Source organism: Crassostrea angulata, chromosome 3, assembly GCF_025612915.1.
Source record: "Crassostrea angulata isolate pt1a10 chromosome 3, ASM2561291v2, whole genome shotgun sequence".
Lineage (NCBI taxonomy): Eukaryota > Metazoa > Mollusca > Bivalvia > Ostreida > Ostreidae > Magallana > Magallana angulata.
In genome coordinates this window covers 6863121-6881320 of record NC_069113.1, presented here as the reverse complement: position 1 = coordinate 6881320, position 18200 = coordinate 6863121, and the positions used below count along the sequence as shown (strand labels likewise).

The 18200-nt window shown below is 33.3% G+C and overlaps 1 protein-coding gene across 14 annotated transcripts in view; it reads left to right on the top strand.

Annotated features, from left to right (window-relative positions):
- The first annotated feature begins 311 nt into the window (after positions 1 to 311).
- The window catches only part of LOC128176649 (neurexin-1-like), a 48249-nt gene continuing 30360 nt past the window's right edge, over positions 312 to 18200 (top strand). For 12 of the 14 annotated variants that reach the window (XM_052843124.1, XM_052843125.1, XM_052843122.1 and 9 more), the window contains exons 1-3: positions 312 to 451; positions 13064 to 13261; positions 14141 to 15286. In XM_052843124.1, the coding sequence (XP_052699084.1) occupies positions 14560 to 15286 (727 nt within the window). In that variant the 5' untranslated portion in view covers positions 312 to 451; positions 13064 to 13261; positions 14141 to 14559. Of the gene's footprint in view, positions 452 to 3784; positions 4131 to 9287; positions 11742 to 13063; positions 13262 to 14140; positions 15287 to 18200 lie in introns of those variants that run through there. The other 2 variants (XM_052843120.1, XM_052843119.1) reach the window with 2 other exon arrangements.

Here is an 18200-nt window from a genome sequence, read left to right as displayed (position 1 = left end):
AAACTGAGTATCTAAACATCCAGGGGTTTTGAGATTAAATAAAATATTTCCCATCATTGTATGGGAGTAGATGTTCAGTGTGGATATGAATGCCTGGACCACTTAAAACCTGATCAGGAATCAATCAGACCCCTCGGTCTATCCACCACATCATTGTCAAGTGTTTACTGTTTAATTAGCCCGCCTGTGTGCGATCAATACAGTAATGTATAGACATTCCTTATACATTGTGACAGTGTTGGATCACTTCTTTCTTGGCAGGACCACGTGTTGACATCTTCTCCCTCCCTCGGAAAATCCAAGGCAGGAAAACTCGTGGCGAATTGGTCTAATGGAGACATAGGGCTAGAAAAGGATGTGAGGATGACTTGTGTTTATGGATGACCTTTTGACCTTGCATCATTGATCACGGCCATTGGTACTGTCATTGATAGATCTTATCCCTGAAATAGTGAGTAGATTTTTCTTAATACGTTTATATATTTCCATCTATTTTGGTTGGAGTGACAGTTATTTCTGAGGTTCTTAATGTCATTACTATAAAAATAACCATTAGTGCATATTGCCTTGAGAGTTTTCTAACACATTCTGTAGATTGAAGAATGCTAATTTAGATCTCGATCCTTCAATAGTAACGGCCACATGTGTCTTTTGATGGATTGGGAGCTTTAAAGTAAGGTTCTGTCTTGATACAATCTGATGGGTGGAAAATGATGCAATTTGAAAAACGGCAATAATTCTGTGATATGCTGGTCTCACCTGTGAATCAAGATTCATTCTGTAATCTATAATGATTTCATTTTATGGAGCAACTACCAATACATGCATTAGTTAAAATTTTTTGAAAGTAAATGATATAGATATGCTTGAAAATAATCTGTGAAAACTTCAATAATATGAAAATTGATAATAAAATGAATATTGTTAAAAAAATAAGGTTTCCTGAGCTCCTGTAGATTTTTTATTCATTCAGCTATCATGATGAATATTTAAAGAAATACTCGGTGTATTGAAGAGTCAATGGCGAGGAATGGGAGAATGTTCGGACTAGATAAGACAGGTCTACGGAACACTCTCTGTACTTTTCTGGGCCAATTCCACACTGTGTACTTGATGAATGACCCTCGTATCTGAATCACAGAATATCTGAGTATAGTTCAACCTCAGAGGCATCATAATAATCAAATATTAATAACATGTCATGATAGTGATACCAAATGTGTTGTTTGAAGTGCAAAAAGCAAGGTGATGGGGAATTCGATGATAGCTAGAAATTCTTGGTTTGGGGCTGTTACAATATAAGCATACAAAATGTTGGTCATGCAGGTACAACTGATGCTAAATACGAGGCCAAGTACAATTCAAGTTTGCATGACTTTTGGTCATTTTTGCGATAAAGTGAGTGGTACAACGTGAAAGCTTAAGTTATAAAACTTCATTCAAGATATTTCATAAAAATATTTAGGGTAGATATAACTAGGCTCACCCGAAAGGCTTTGTTAAGATTGAAATAATGGTATGGCACATGTACATATATATAGTACATTGACAATGTATGTAATGGATAAATAACGAGATGGTGTTGAATAGTTTAGAGAAAACATTCCCTCCGAGGGCCGAAGGCCCGAGGAGGGGATGTTTTCTCTAAACTATTTAACACTATCGAGTTATTTATCTTACTTAAAAAAATTCCCCCATTTGAGCCTCTAAAAAGCATTGACCCATTCATATATCCAACTGTGATGTCATACAAAAGTATAATTCCAGCAATACCATACACAATAGCCTAACCAAACCCACCTTTTTAATCATGGACGAGTGAACAGGTGCGCATGTTATAGAAAACCATACCGCTGTACTGAGCAGACATAGATTCAGAAGATGAATTTTTTAACGCAAAGTAGACACTTGTACAATGTATATAGAGATCCACAGTTCCTGGAAAGACATGGATACCGTTTGAATGAATGATATTTTAAACTTGCAAGGAGAAAGGAAAAAACAGAATTTTGACGTCAATTAACAGACGATGATTTAACTGAAAAATTGATTGGAGTCTTATGAAGTCATAGTGCGACAATATTTCCTATATTGTTAAACTAATACGAAGGAGTGATATGGTTCAAGGTTTAAAGAGGAAGTCTAAAAGTTTATGAAAGTGATTTATATGTGATCCCGAATGTATCAAAATTAAGAAAAGGAGAAATTTCTGCAAAAAAATTATTCGTGACTTATCGGATATACATTTATGGATGACAAAATTCTGTTTTATAAACATGGATTCATGTTGGAAATACACGTTTCAACATTATTTCAGTTTTCTTTGTTTAATGCCCAGTTGGATATTTGAATATCCAACTGATTGACGGTTGGATATTAAAAATATCCAACTCCTATCAGTTGGATATTTATATATCCAACATCTGCTGGTTGAATAGTGAAAATAAACGTTGACTAAATACAATGGGTGACGTCATAGAAGTTTTTTAAATATATATAATAAATTTTTACGAATAGCTGAAAAAAATAACAGCAAATTTTTCTTAACTATCATGAATTTCAAAAGCTACATGTAGGTGGAGATACTTCCCCAAATTACTTCTTTATTAATTTAACTTGTACTTCTCTATACTGTCAACATATCAAAACAAAATGGAATTCATATGATTATAATACATATGTAATCGACAAGAAATAAAGGTCGAGAAATAACATCTCTCCTCTCATCTCACCAAGGCTATTTTTAACTTACCAGTAATTTTCAACTAGGTTTTCCATGGGAAAAATCAAGTTATTGAGAAATGTTGAATATGGTGGGCGGGCAGCTTCCAAGAGGGTACCCCTTTTGTAGGGATAACTCCTCCTGAAGTTTTCAAGATAGGAATTTTTTAATTCACAGATCAATTGAAAATACCAGTACATCAGAGATGTGCATATAACTTGAATTTTAATTGTTGGTAATTTATGCAAAAAATACCAGCTGTTGATTTTTGTCATTTTTTTTTTTGCAAAATATTGCATATATTATAGTGTACCCGATTTCTCTGGATAGGTAGTGTTTGTAACTAATTTTCCAATCAATAAGGAATGCATGTGCATATCTCAATTTGATTGTAACAATTGTTAAAAATTCATCTGTGTGATCAATGAAAATATTTCTTTCAGTCAAGATCCATATATATCTTTCCAAAGCTGACTAAAGCTCTCTTATTTGTCTTATTCTTTAAAGTCAGTATTAAAGAGAACTCAGAGAGTAAAATCCATTATACCAGTAATTTTTCTACAGCTACATGTAATTTGGATTAGAATTTTGGCCCTTTTCTTAGCATAAAGTATGCATTTTATCTGTTAATTTTCCCTTCCTCAGAAAGACAATATCAGTTGAAATGTTGATAATAATTTTAAATAAATTTTGCTGAATATGTGAATTAATTTAAATATAAAAGTGAATCAAATCAAATTGATTTACTTGATTGATATGATTTACTGTACACTTTTAGCATGTTACCTAGTTATTTTTTCTCCCCAATTTCCAATTTAACTAGAACATCAATAAATTTTGCATATTCAGAACCAAAGGCCTCTTTTTAAATAAAATGTTCAAAAATAATCTTGCTCTCTTTTAATATGGTATCATATATCATATATACTCTGTTTAAGAGATTTTTTCAAGAATGGTTACAGAGAGAGAGAGAGCTAGAGAGAGAGAGAGAGAGAGGAGAGAGAGAGAGAGAAGGGTGCCAGGAGTGAGTGAGGAAGAAGAAAGTTTTGATGAATGAATTTGAATGCTTTGTAAAATGGTAGTGAAAGCAACTTTTACAATATTCAAATGACTATGATATAGATATCATTGAGGTGTGACATTGTATTTCCTAATGTGCAGATTCCAAATTATCACAGTGACTATCACAATTCCAGATTCCAAAATAGTTTTAATTGACGCCAGAATTCTTGGGAGAAAATGCTTGCCAGTAGTTATCAGAAAGCAATTAGTGGGACATTTAAGCTGAGTAGGAACTGCAAACCCAGTAATAATCGACAGTCCTAGCTCCACTCAACAACCAGTCAATAGCCCAGGACCGGTGAGCTGGCAATGTCGATAGTTCGCTGCAGCCTCTGTAAACCATGAGGTATGCTGCTGGTAATCTTAGTACATCATGATGTTAGCTGTCCAAAACTCCATGAAGCTATGATACTGTTCTAGATTATGCATGGAAGGAAATTTAATTCTGCTGTTAACAATATGATAATTCTAATTATACCTTAATTAAGACATTTAGCCTAACCTAAATTGGCCTTTAACAAAAGACTGCTTGTAGGTAAGTGGTCTGCATAGGCATTGAACCAAATTTCTAGGTCCAATATCAAGGTAATAGCAGACATCTGTGCAAAATCTTTATCTGGATACTGTTTTCTTCCTTTGGCCTTATCTGCCTTATATTTCAACTAAAAGTGTGTTTTTTTTAACAAAAGATGCGTTAATTGCAAGGTCATAAGTTAAGGTCAAAGCATTGTCCAGAGTTTAAGATGCTTTTCATCCTGTACATTGTGTTTGGGAAGGCCATCTTTTCAATGATTTATAGTTCTGATTCCAGATTATCTGTAGACAAAATATTTGCCTGACCTGATATTGCCTTATAATGAAAGGAGTTGAAATAATATCATTTTGACCTTTGAATTTTATGAAAATTCCAGTATTTGTTATGTGCTCCTACAAGTACAGTATGACAAATTTTACATGGTTCAGTTCGAGATGAATCACCAGAATCTTGGAATAGACCTGCAATCAAAAGTCCATTAATATTACGGTAACTGCCACAGATTGCCGTATAAACTGAAAACACTTGTTGATTTGACAAAGAACTGGACACCTTCAAGGTCGTTTTTACAATCTGTTTAATATCTGGTGTACATCACTGTAGTGCACCAAGATGGCTTCTCTGTTAGAAGACATCAAGATGTGATATTTGTAAGGTCCAGTCAGTACAATGGAGAATGCAGTTCCTCAGGAGTTTGTTTTGATGAACTAAGGTGGTTGAGTGACGATTCATAAAAACTTGGCCAAGCTTAACGAAGCATGTTTTCTGGGTGGCGTGTTTTATGAATGGAGTCAGAATTGGTTTTCTCCTTATCCCTTCTGTAGCTAATATGTTATTATATATTATATTCTGAAGATGTGCACAACACCTTTATGATGCCTATCTAGAGTCGGACAAAACCCCCTTTAATACACTATGAATGCTGTCAACAATCAAAGGTTTAATGTCTGAAATCCTAGAAATGTAGACAATTAGGTGTTAACATTTAATGAAAAAAGGGGGCTTTATGATGGGTCTGTGGAACGCTGGGCACACAGAGAAATCTTTTCCAATTGCAAAATCACATTTCCTGGCCTGACAAGTGTTGGATTGACTCTGAGACTGCTTATCTTGTCAAAATTCTGAAGACATTAGCATGGTTAGGGGCGTTTTATGTTTATGGGTGTTGACAGCAGGATCTGATAAGCATCCTCTTTGCTAGCTTTATGCTCTGTTTTTACCCAAGACCCTCACTTTCTCTTTTTTAACATGTGCAAATTTACTTGAACAGATTGTAGGAAATTTAATTTTGATAGAGAGAAAAATTCACTGCTTGTTCAGAAGCTTTGTGTTTTTAAGATACCATATATATCACCTGATCTGGAATATGTCCTTTAATTCTTTGAAAGCATTTACTTGCTTTTAGATATTTTATACACTGTAATTTGTGAATTTTGGCTCTTTTGAAATGGGAATTTTTGGGGGAATTTTGAACTAACTCAGTTGTTTTATAGCCATTAAAGAGAAGAACTCTAACATTTTGTCAGAGCAATTCCTGTGAAACCATTTTATTTTGGGAAAGTTCCCTGACAGAAATGCACTATTTTGTCTATACAGTACATGTTGCTTGGTCTTGGTTCTTTGCAGATTGTATCACGAAATCTCAAAACCCTGACTTTATTTAATGCACAATGTACATGTATGTCTTTGATCATGGTCTTATTGACCTCCAGGTAGATGCATAATCTGTGCATTCATTGCACACGAAAGGAACTGAGGGGCTGTAAAGTGTGACTATAAGTGCTTGTACTTATGTCTTAGGCATGAGTACTCTTGCTAAGACAGTAGTCATGATTTCTTCATTATCTGAGCCTAATTATCCATTTTCTAGTACTGTACCTTAAAATAACCAGGAATCTCATGTGTGTATATACTTTGACACAAATATTGATTTGTTGTACAACAAGGAAGATCATTATTGGATTCTGACCAGATGGGCAGTGATCTTCACATTGGTCTGTGGTAATTAAGACTAATGATCTGGTCTAGAAACCATAATTAGAGACTCAGGTCATTGGTTGTGTGTTAATTTCAAATACATCTGTAAAAGCAGATGAAACGTTTAGTCTCTAATCAGTGAAATACGGTGTAATTTACCGAAAATCCTTTTTTTTTTTACTGCGATTTGGGTCTATTTCAGTCAGATTTCAGTAGTTTTAGTTGAGCCTTGATGTATTTGCTAAGACTTTGTATGGATTGTAACAACAGCTATTGGCAGGGCTGTCTCATCAATAATGGAGGCTGCAATCATAGGTGGGAGGGTATTGGGTGATGTAATATGACATTACTGCTGGCCTTTTTTTATCCTGGCAGCTGGTCTCGAAGGTCTTGGGGAATATTTGGTCATCATTGATCATAAACAAAGCCATTATAACACCTGGTAAAAAAAACTGGTAAAAAAAAACATATGTGTTCGTTCATGACAGACTAAGTTAAGGTGGTTGGTATTTTGGTTTCATTAAAGGCTGTTTGTCAGTATGTGAACTTTATAAATGACACCTTTCTGAGAACTGGTAGACTGTAACAAGTCTAGAAATGAAATGGAAAGGTAGCAATATTTGCTGCTGGAAAGTGATGCATTGCTAGCTATTATCACTATAATGTTTGACTTTTCAAGAAATAATTGATAGCTAGAACGATTTCTACAAGACCATGAACTTTCGATAAGACGTAACTATCTATATCATGCATCAAAACAAGTTCAAAACGACCTGGTTTTGAGTAAAATGTTCTCAGATTGCCTAGTCTTAGCTCATATGCCAAATAAATCTTGTTAATTTCAAAGAGACATTGCTGAGTGACCAGCAATGAAATAGACAGGCCAACATCACAATCCCGTTTGACACAACTACCCAAAGACCAAGCTCTTGTTAAAATGGTTCTAGCTATCAATTATTTTTATGCAGAGGTAATTTTCGTAAACGATGTTGCACCATATACCTTCCTTAATTGGGTTTGTCACATTTTTCATTATGGACATATTGATTGAATCTGTGGAATTTTATCAGTTGGCAATTTCACATTTTTGGATGTGATTTTTTATTTTGAAACCTCTATGTATAATCAAAACTGTTGTAATTCACTGATTGATAACTTAACACTAACCCCTCAGTTCCTTGTTGGCCGTGAACACAATCTGAACATTTATACAGATCAGATACTTAAGGTTTCTCCACCCTTGATGTTTTTATGGTTAAATCCATGTACCCGGTAATATTTGTTTAAATTTGAAGATTGATATATAAACATTCAAAATGAACTAAAATATCGGTATGTTGCAAATATTTTGTTCATGCTGTAGGAGCCAACACAGGTACACTATCAGGGCAATTATAGTGACGACTGCTCACCAATCAAACATCACTTTTTTTTTTACTGATTTCTATATAATAAGGCAATTTTTTAAAGAAATTAGTAGCAATCCTTTATTTTATGTATTTTAACATTTTAAGGCCATTCCAGTATGAAAGGTATCACATTTAGAGTGCATTTTGATACAATTTTTCAACCATGAATAAGTACAGTTTAGCAACATAAAACGTCTATAACTTTTGAAATAATGGTTCAAACTCACTAAAAATTGGTACATTTGTAACTCATGATATCTCCTATCGAAATCTGCAATGAAATGTTTACCTTGCCATGTAGAAACTATGAATTGTAGTCTCTGTCTACTTTTCCTATGTACAGTTTTATCAGTTTTTCATTGAATTCAGCGATTTCAACTCAAACTACTCTCTATAAATTGTTAAACATTTGTGTCATTTCACTTTACATAGCTTAAAATGTATGAAACACAAGTTAAATCAAGAAATACTGGTAAAACCATGCATCATATAACACTAATATTAAAACTGGTAACGGTAAAATATTCCGGAATGCTACCAATGAGGTCATGCGACAATCGAAAGACCTTAAGCCTATGTATCAAAATCAAATGAAATGAAAAGTTGGCTATGATCATAAAATATCATAGTAAAGAAATATTTACAGTAGAATACATGTACATATCTTTTTTTTTCTTATCTCTAAATCTAGATCTTAATTTACTGTAACAATTGAGGAGCTACAAGAAGGGAACAATATTTATGTATCATTTCTTAGACACTATAGTCCAGAGTGTACTTTTATGATTTTGTTATGATTCTGATAATGTTTATGTAAATTTATGGTGTTTTGGAGAAGATGTGAACATTCTGATAAAAGCGCTCTCCATCATATTACATTACTATATTACAAGTGATTCCATGTTTTATCACTGTATATCTAGTATTGTTGTCCTGATGAAGGATAGCTGGTGATGAAACAGTAGTAATTACATTGAGAGGAAGCTTTTATCCAAGTCTTGGTACCAAGGTCCATGTTGCCTGACTGTGCAGTGTAAATTCTTCCTCTTGTCTGTGTTTGATCAATATGTAGCCTTAAATTTGGACTTGGCGAGCTTGTTTGCAGCTCGTTCTGCCGTCGAGTTTGGGTCTAAAGATTCCAAGACGTGGGTTGCATGACAAAAAACTTGGCTCTGGGCTCTGATAATAGACTTCAAGACAGGTTTTCTCTAGGCATCACTAGTAAATTTGATTTCTGTACATGCCTTGTCCCTTTAGTATTGTCGTGCTGTACCATACGATCAATCCGAGAAAATCAATTAGTTCATCCAAGCCATTCATTTTAAGAAAAACCTGCAATTCTACCAAACATTTAAGAAAGCTAAAGAAAATTCTTAACTACTTCCTTAAAAGTAATTCTTAAATTAAACACTGAAATTAAAAAAAAAAAGAGAGATTTTTGAGGTTTGAAATGTGTTATAATGAATGAGATACTAACATTTAAGATAGAATTAAAAGTGTTTAAAGTACTTACAATCCTTTTAAAAGCGGGTTATTTTCACACTTTTATTTCGTTAATGAATCTAAATTTTTTCACTCTTTTTCCTTAGAGAAGTGCTCCAATTTTTTTTTCACCAGAAAAGTGTGCTAAAAACTTTCATTAAGGTGGTACAATCATTCTGTCTTTATTTTAAGTGCAAATGCATGCTGTATTTTCATACTAATTCAAAAAAGTTCAATTTGCACTTGATATAATCTTTGTTGAACCATCGTCAGTGCGTGGGTACAGTGTATTGAATTATAGAAACTCTTCTTATCAATACCGCTAAACTGTTTTATTTTTCGAACAATGCAATCCATCTTTAGGAGTTACCGAGTCAGATAGTTATACAACAATTGCTTTCTATTTGAGTAAATATACAGAAATCGGTCTATTAAATATTGGTCTTTCACGCTATTGTTCCCACTCTGTTTGTCTGCGGGAGAACTACAATTATAATAGTACAGCAGATTTTCTGTTTTCCTTAGTCTGTAAATTGAAAGACCCAAGAGGAAAGAGGGCTGTACCATCTAATTTCTTCAGCGATTCCTTCAGTGAAACATTTATGTTATGACCATATATTATTTTTAAAAAAATCTTTTCTTTAATTGTTTATCTGAACGAGTTTCCAATAAACTTTATAAAAGATCAGAGAAAGACATAGTAATTGGAGGTATTTATCCAACATTTTATTAGATCCAAAAATTATATAGACTTTTTATTTCTAAAGCTTTTAAGCTAGGTTGCAGGGTGATGAACATGAAATTTATTGTATGGATGGTTCAATTTCCATCAGAAAAATGCTCACTTTACAGTGCCTTATAAGTTTTTGAATAACCTACAATCATTAATCATTAAAATGCATGTACTTTAAATTAATGTTTTTAATGGATATTGACTAGCTGGCAATGAAAATTGCACAAAATGTAGCATTTGTTAATGTTTGAGTGTCGTTTCAATCTAGTGGAAGCTTGGTCAATTAATGGATGAAAGTACTCTAGTGTCATATTAAACACTGAGAAGTATTATAAACTCAATTTCGGTACATAAAGTGCCATTTGATTGGCTGAACAAATCATTATATACATTCATAGACATTGACATCATCCTTACGTCATGATGCCTTTTAATATCATCCACATGAAATTTTTGTTTATTTTATAATAAGGAGCATGATTCCTACTATAATTTTTGTACTTGATAGAAAAACTGAATTACATTAGGGACAGTCATGTTAGATAGTTACCAAATTAATACAGATATAATACTTGTTGAAACATTTTTCACTTTTTAAAAAAGTCTTTCACTGTTTATAAGCATAGACTTTCCTAGCTATAACCTAGTTTTATTTTTACAGAAAACGTCATTCTCTAAGTATGTACTCTTGCGACAGGTGTGACACAATCAAATATTGAATAGGGTCTACCAATCCAACCACTTTTCATGTTTTTTTAATCAGGCTTTAAGTGACATTTTAACCTAGGTCCTAAGTATTAACATGGATTATGTTTTAATAATAATAATGAATTATGCATGAATATTTAGAAAAAAAAACTAATATTCCAGAAAAATAGAAATGGCTTTCAGCTTTTGTGTTCATGACATTAACCAAAAACTGCATGCAACATAAATCTGCTTATTAAATGATAAGAAAGCTTTGATTGGAATTAAGTTTTGTATTTTGTGTTTAAAAGTTCACATTTTTCAATTTGGAAATTCCTCTTGATTTGTGCGTACAAGATGAAAACCCCAATTTTTATGTACCATATACTTGTAGAGAATATCAGACGGAATTCTCGTGGGATTTGGTTATTGTCTAAGCCTCACCATTGATTAAGTGTGTGACATAACATGATATCTGTTGACATCATCTGCCAGAAACGTGATATGATTTAAATCTAAAACTTTACAGATTTAACGCAGGGAAAAAATATCAATTGAAATCTCGGGGGCTGAAAGATGACTGTTAAATACAGGAGACTTAGGGAAAAATAAGTATTGATTCCTGTTTGATGTTGAAAGAAGATGTACTTACGGAGCAGGTGATTCGAGCTGTAGGTTTGTTTAATTAACAATTAATTGTCAGAGGCAGGTATTTTACGACCATCTCTGCTGTAGACAGAGTAGATTGTGAGAGAGAGCTGGCGAAGGGGTTCATACATCATCTACCGATTTCCTGATTGATATTGCAGACTGTTTATGCAAGATTAAGTGAGTTTCCAATACTGATTTATTCCCTGTATATACCAGGGAATGGTATTGGCAAAAACTTGTCTGCTTTCTACACGGGCTTACGATGGTGAGGAGTCACTCAGTTATAATATCGTGGCTACGAGACTCTGACTGGTGTGTATAGTCAGCAGGGGTCAATAGAAGAGGTCCTATACTCCTAGCATCCTCCGATTCATCCAATCACAGACTGGGTCTGTCAACATTTGTTTTACATGGTAGTAAATAGTATTTGATTCTGTACTGGAGTATCATTGATTGAGTAAGGATTAGAATTCTCACTGATCGGTAAGGCTCACCACATTTCTCATTCTCTGTGGTTTCAGTTTTGCGCTGCTTTAATGTTTTGTATTGAGATTCTATAACTTGCATTATTTGATCTCTTAAAAGGTATATTATTTTTACGTAAGTTTCATTTATAATGGAATGAAATTCTTTTCGGTTAGTTCTAGGGAAAGGTATATACATGTACTATGTTTTCTAAGTCTATAAAATATTATCTTTTTTAAATCAATTAATACTCTAGATTATAAATCATTTTTTAACATGTATTGTGTGAACTCCGTGCCCTAATTTTTCATTAACACTTGCATTAAAAATTGACAAAATAATAAACATTGATAATCACTAATTATTGAAAATAATATGTACGCATGAGTGTTCAAATACACAGAATTTGCATTGTTAATGTTCTGTTAAATAGCAGATTATGTTGCTAGTACATGTACCTTAATTTTATAATGTACGTTACTTGAACCAAATAACATGGTTTACCGTTAATGGAAATAAAAGCATGTTCCTGGGTTAGATTCCCTAATGGTACATATATTTAATGCAGTGAAAAATAATGGCTATGTGATTTACATTATGACTATTGTATAAAAAAGATAACAACAGCTAGTGTGTTTATATCTCATAAAACTTCTCTCGTAATTGATATGGAATCCCATTCTCCACTGCATGTAAATTTAGTTGGCTTTAATTATCAACTATATAAGCCACAATGAATTAGTTCTTCATAAAAGCACAATTTTTTGGTTGCTGATTTTTTTGTGATAAAACTTATTCTAGGATCAATTGTCTTTCTTAATTGATCCAGAAGTAATGATCTGCGGTGTGATTCACTTTCTTTGAAGAGCTAAATTTTTATACACTATACCCAGTGAATTGTGAGGATTACAAGAACGTAATTCAAGTGTGTAAGACGGCTAGATTATTGCATGGAAAATTGAAGGTTACACTGTACATATCTAGCTAATCAATAGTGACACAGATATTTGATATGCTGAAATTTTGAGATGTGATAAGACTGTCACTTATGGATATGTCTAAGCATTCCAGTATATTGGCTGGTGCGGAGAATATGGATCCGACTCCATCAGCCGTCATCAGGGCTAGCATTCCAACTTCCCCATTTCTTCTCACACTTGCAACATCAAGAAATATTGCTGTGTGAATAAAAACTTTTCATTGACTTCTCTAATCAAATTTAGAATTTGCAAATATATTTTAAAAGAGGAATTAGTTGAGTTCTTTAGCTTCGGACCAGTCCGAGTTTTACTGCCTTCTCCACTAGTGCTTTTGACAGAGATTTCTTGATTTCTTTGCAGATCACAAAATGGTATGATGCGCCTTGTTTACACCATTCAGGATCGTTGGTGAAAATGATTTATCCTTAATTTCTAAGGGAAATCTAATAACCCAAACCTCTTGATGAATCTGACATCTTGCACCAAGGAAGAATTGAGAGAAGTCCAATCTCAGGATCAATAGACAATCTGACATTTTTAGACTGAGCGCTGCAGAGGGTAAGCTAAAGCCCCAGTTTTCCCTCTGGAGGTTGGGAACAATGGCTGATGTAGACTGGATCCCCAATCCTACAAAAAGTAATAAATGTCCATCACGGTTCACAATTTGTTAATCATTGGAACACACGAGCCTACTATATTTTTTGGAGGATATTTTTACTCCCAAGTTGGCCTATTTTCCATAGAACCTGTTCACTAACTATTAGAGTTTAAGGCATCAATAAAAGTATTGTTTTACATTCTGGTTCAATGTAATTTGAATCGTTATTGATGGAATAATGAATGCAATTCGTACAACTAAAAATGGTGGTGGTGGGGGAGGGGGGGGTCAAAGGAGAGAGAACCCTAAATTAAGTATGTACACTTGCCTTTTACAAAGAATTCTTCATATATCTTAATGACCAATGTTGTGTTTTATTTTGCTACAAATAAAGAAATATAAATATCTTTTCCATTTCAGTTTTGTTTTAACCTGCATACACTCACTGTGATTTGGAATTGTAATCATTTGTTTAAGCTTTGCCCATTCTTTAAATCTTGTCATGCCATTTAATATTTGATTTCAATGTCAACTAATAAAATTTTGTATCACTGAAAAAATTATTACCGGTATCTGTATAAAGTTTGGACATTCCAATAAATGTGGTATAATAAATTTTAGCAATTTCATATTATGAGATGCTTGTTATAATATTTTTAAAGATCTGTATGGTCTGTTACCTAAGTACTGAACATTAAATTACTGTGTTCCTACCTTGTTAATTATATAAATTCACTAACGATGACTCTTTAGAGATATTGAGTAACAGATAGTGTGTGCATATGACACTGACAGTGATTAAAGAAGCAGTCGACTGTAGTTCTGTTTTATGTTTGCAGGTACATTACTTTGTAGTATGAAACTGTCAATAATTGATGCACTGCAAAGAGACAAAATGCTGGATGAAGCTGCTGCACTGACAGGAAATCGGACTTTATGTTCCATGTCGAGAGTTGAAGCCTGAAGGAACCAGCCGGATACAACAACCTCAGGAGTTTCAGTGTTCTGTGATCATAGAGGATTCTCCAAGATAAGCGAGCCCTGGTTGAAATGGATAGAACTGGAAGATCCAGGCAATGTAAAGGTGTTTTGTAGATGATGGTTCCTTATTCTGAAACAGTAAGAAATGTTACTCAGCATCAAATCTATTTAAAGAAAATAGAGATAAGCATTTTTCCCGTCATATTAAAGTGTTTTAAAATCATTTAGACCAAAAAGTGACTCTCAATCAATAAGGTTGCACTAATAACTTTTTACAATGATGCCACAAACTGCCACCAACTGTGTTCTAAGTGGTTTCCTGTTGTTGGTTTTGATGCCATGGACTTCAAGCTTTAGCCTGGAAGGCTCACTATCCTCCTATGCAAAGTTCCAGGCATGGCAACCGTGTCAAAATGGGTCGCTTTCCTTTGAATTTCAAACTTCCATTCCCAGCGCCCTCCTTATGTACACGGACGACAGGGTATATAGGGACTATTTTGAATTAACTCTCCTGGTGGGGGCACTGCAACTGAAGGTCAACTTAGGAGGCAGTCATGTCAGGTTAAATGTAGGTAACAATCTGAATGATAGCCAGTGGCATAAAGTGAGCATCAGTAGGCAGGGGAGAACTGTTACCCTCAGTGTAGATCAGCTATCCGTGTCCCAGGAGTTATACGGACAGAACCTGGAGTTTGGACGGGGCAGGAACAGCCCCGTATTTATTGGTGGTCTTCCTTCTGAGTACCGAGATAGACAATCTGAGCTGACCTTACAGCACGTCATATATCAGCCATTCTTTAACGGCGATATCCGAAATGTCCTGTATAGTAACTGTGGAGCAATGCTGATAAGACCCGAGATGCTGGATCATTTTGGAATTGTTGGCGAAACTAGTCTTTGTACAAAGGACTTGTGTAAAAATGGAGGGGTTTGCATTACCATGGATACAGAAACCAAATGTGACTGCAGCAGAACTGACTATGAGGGAGAGTTTTGTGAAACAGGTGAGTCCGCAGTAATATTTTCATATCAGAATGGTTAAAACCCACACGGAAAGTATTTTAATTATTTATTATTAAGTTTCTTTCTCTAATTATCATGAATTTTCACCTCTGTTCAATGTTTTTTTATAGATTAAAAGAAAAAAAAATTAATTTTGATGGTAGATTGATAATTAAAACCAGATACAAAGATTAAATACAAATTGAAAAAGGATTGGATGAAATAAAATGAAGAGGCTGAGATATGGCATCTTTAAGCCAAAATTTAAACCTAGCTACTAAAAATTGAAGTATTTATCGGATGAAAAATAATGAACTTTTCTGTATTAAACTTAATCATCACAGATGCAATGAAATTAACTCTTAATCCCATCAAAAAGTTACACTGGTGCACTCTCATTAAGATGATGTAAGAGATAGGTTTGTTTGTTCTTCCTAAGAGAGTCCTCCCCAAGGGTTATCTCAGAGTTGCATGTCAGCATGTGCCCACTACATTTTACGATTATGATTTCGAAATATTTTCCTTCTAATACCCTGATGGTCGTGATATTGAATTTTGCGTTCCTGCGGTTTAATGTTTGATATTCTGTAATATCTGTTTTGTTTTTATGTCTTTCTGTCATAATGTGCTTGGCCCATGCATCAAAAACATTTTAGTGATGAGAAAAATTTTGTTTAGTGGATAAACGATTTTATCCGTTTTACTTTTTTCGGACGATTTGGACTCTGAAGAAAAGAACAATTTAATATCGAACACAGCTTCAATTATGTTAAACTTCAGCATTGGAGTAGACCAAAACTACAGTTCCTTGTCAAATTCATCTTATTTGTCATCTAATCAATTTTACATTGCTGAAAAATGGGAAACCTATTGAAAGCTCTCCCAGACCGCATTTGTGATCAGATGGCATGAAATGGATTTGTAATTGTATGTGTTCTCCCCAGGTTTTTTTGGGGCGGCTAGAATTTTTTGATTTTGCATCAAAGTACAAGTGATTGATTGTCCTCAGCCCAACTCCAATATTGTTCGGGAACAATATAGAAGTGATATTGCCGTATTAACAGTTAATCGACTCTTCTCATCATTCCAAGCTTTTCTAACTTATAATTGTGCTGCATTTCATGCGAAGCCATTAACTGATTTTATTTATTGGATTATCTATTTATTTTCTAATAACTCCATTGGCCCTGTAGAATTATGAAAGCTTTGGGTTGAATTTATTTTATATCCTAGCTTAAATATGTTTTTTGATTTGATGGGAAAGTAGTATACTTTTGTCTCGGGTTGCTTGGAGCTTGTTCACTACAGGAATGATTTGAATTACCACCAAAGTTTACAAGAACTGGCTAGTTTAAGGCTCTCCATTCTTTATAAAACCTTATTATTCAGTTGTCCTGAAAATAGATGATTTGTGTTCATGAATAAAAATGAAATTGTTCAAATTTAAATGAAGTGCAAATTGATAAATGTTTGATGTAAATTTTATTATATGATGCAGACAAAGAAGTTCTTAAAGATATAAACTATTTTTAGCCAATCAAAAACAGAATTGAATTGTATGGAAGTCTTCTTTTAAGCAAAGACTTTGAGATTAATAATCTAGCATGAATTCTTGTTGTTATTGCAGCTGCTTAAGGTGGTATGGGACACCTCCATGCTGTTACGTATTTTTTAACAAAATAAATAATACAATCAAGTATGCTTTAATGAATAATTTCTTTCCCAAAATTGTCATCTAACAGTGTAGCGCATTAGGTTAGAGGGATCACTACGAAACTGTAAGTCATGAGCTGGGAATTTAAAATTTTTTACCTTTCCCAAAATTTTTAAAACATGTTTTTTGGTTAGATATTGTAAAATTTGAAAATTCTTAACCAGTTAAAGCTAGTATTTAAATTATAATGTACTTTTATCAACATTAATAGCGACAGATGTCCCATATACCACCTTAAAGTAGATCCAGTGTTCTGTGACGTCACACTTTTTTGTAAAACTTTGAATCCTTTAAAAATAGTGCAAGATAGTTTTATTTATTTTATGTGAATATAATCACATGGATGTAATTAGAATTATTGATAAGTTAAAGATATTTTCGCACTTAATTTTATACTAATTTCCAAATTTTTATATATTTTATCTATGCAAAGGGGAAATAACTCTTTTTCTGACTTTTCTCTCAGTTGTATGTCTAAATGCTATAGTTTTTCTTATTCCAACGATTAATTTTAAAATATTTTTGTAATTTTAGTTTTCTGATAAAGTTGACATTAAAATTAAACAAGAAAAACAAATTTCTGCCTACAAGATTTTACTTTTAACAGAAAAAAAAAAATTTTTTCTAATGCTTAAATATGCTTTAGTTTGTGTTTATTTGGCATCTCAAAAAGTGTGATGACATGTATATTTTTTCTAACAATTGATGACATTTAAGTCTATTAAGTCGAAATCAGTTCGGTTTTTCAACTTTCCTCAGAGAATTTTACGAGTATGGAGCTACCTTAAGGGCAGATTTTGTTAAATATCAATTGGCACATAAATATAGAAATATTTTATTTGAATTGTAAGAAGCAATATAACTGGAGCTGTAGTTAAATTTATTTCAAATTATTATTTTTTCACAATAATACAGGGTTGGCTAGCACCATCAATTAGTCATTGGGAGGGATAAATTGTTTGGAAAAATTTTGACTACATTGTTATATGTCATTTAATCAACCTGAACCAAATGGATGTGCAAAATAAATGTTGATGTTTTCTAAATAATCCATCATTAACCTAACCAAAATGTTAATTTTATGACCATAAATATGATAAATACTGACCATGCAAAGTGTTGTCTTCTTAATTGTTTTCTATTCATGCCTTTTGGCTACTTTAATTAAGCTTTCCTTGAGTATTCAAACTTATACATGGATG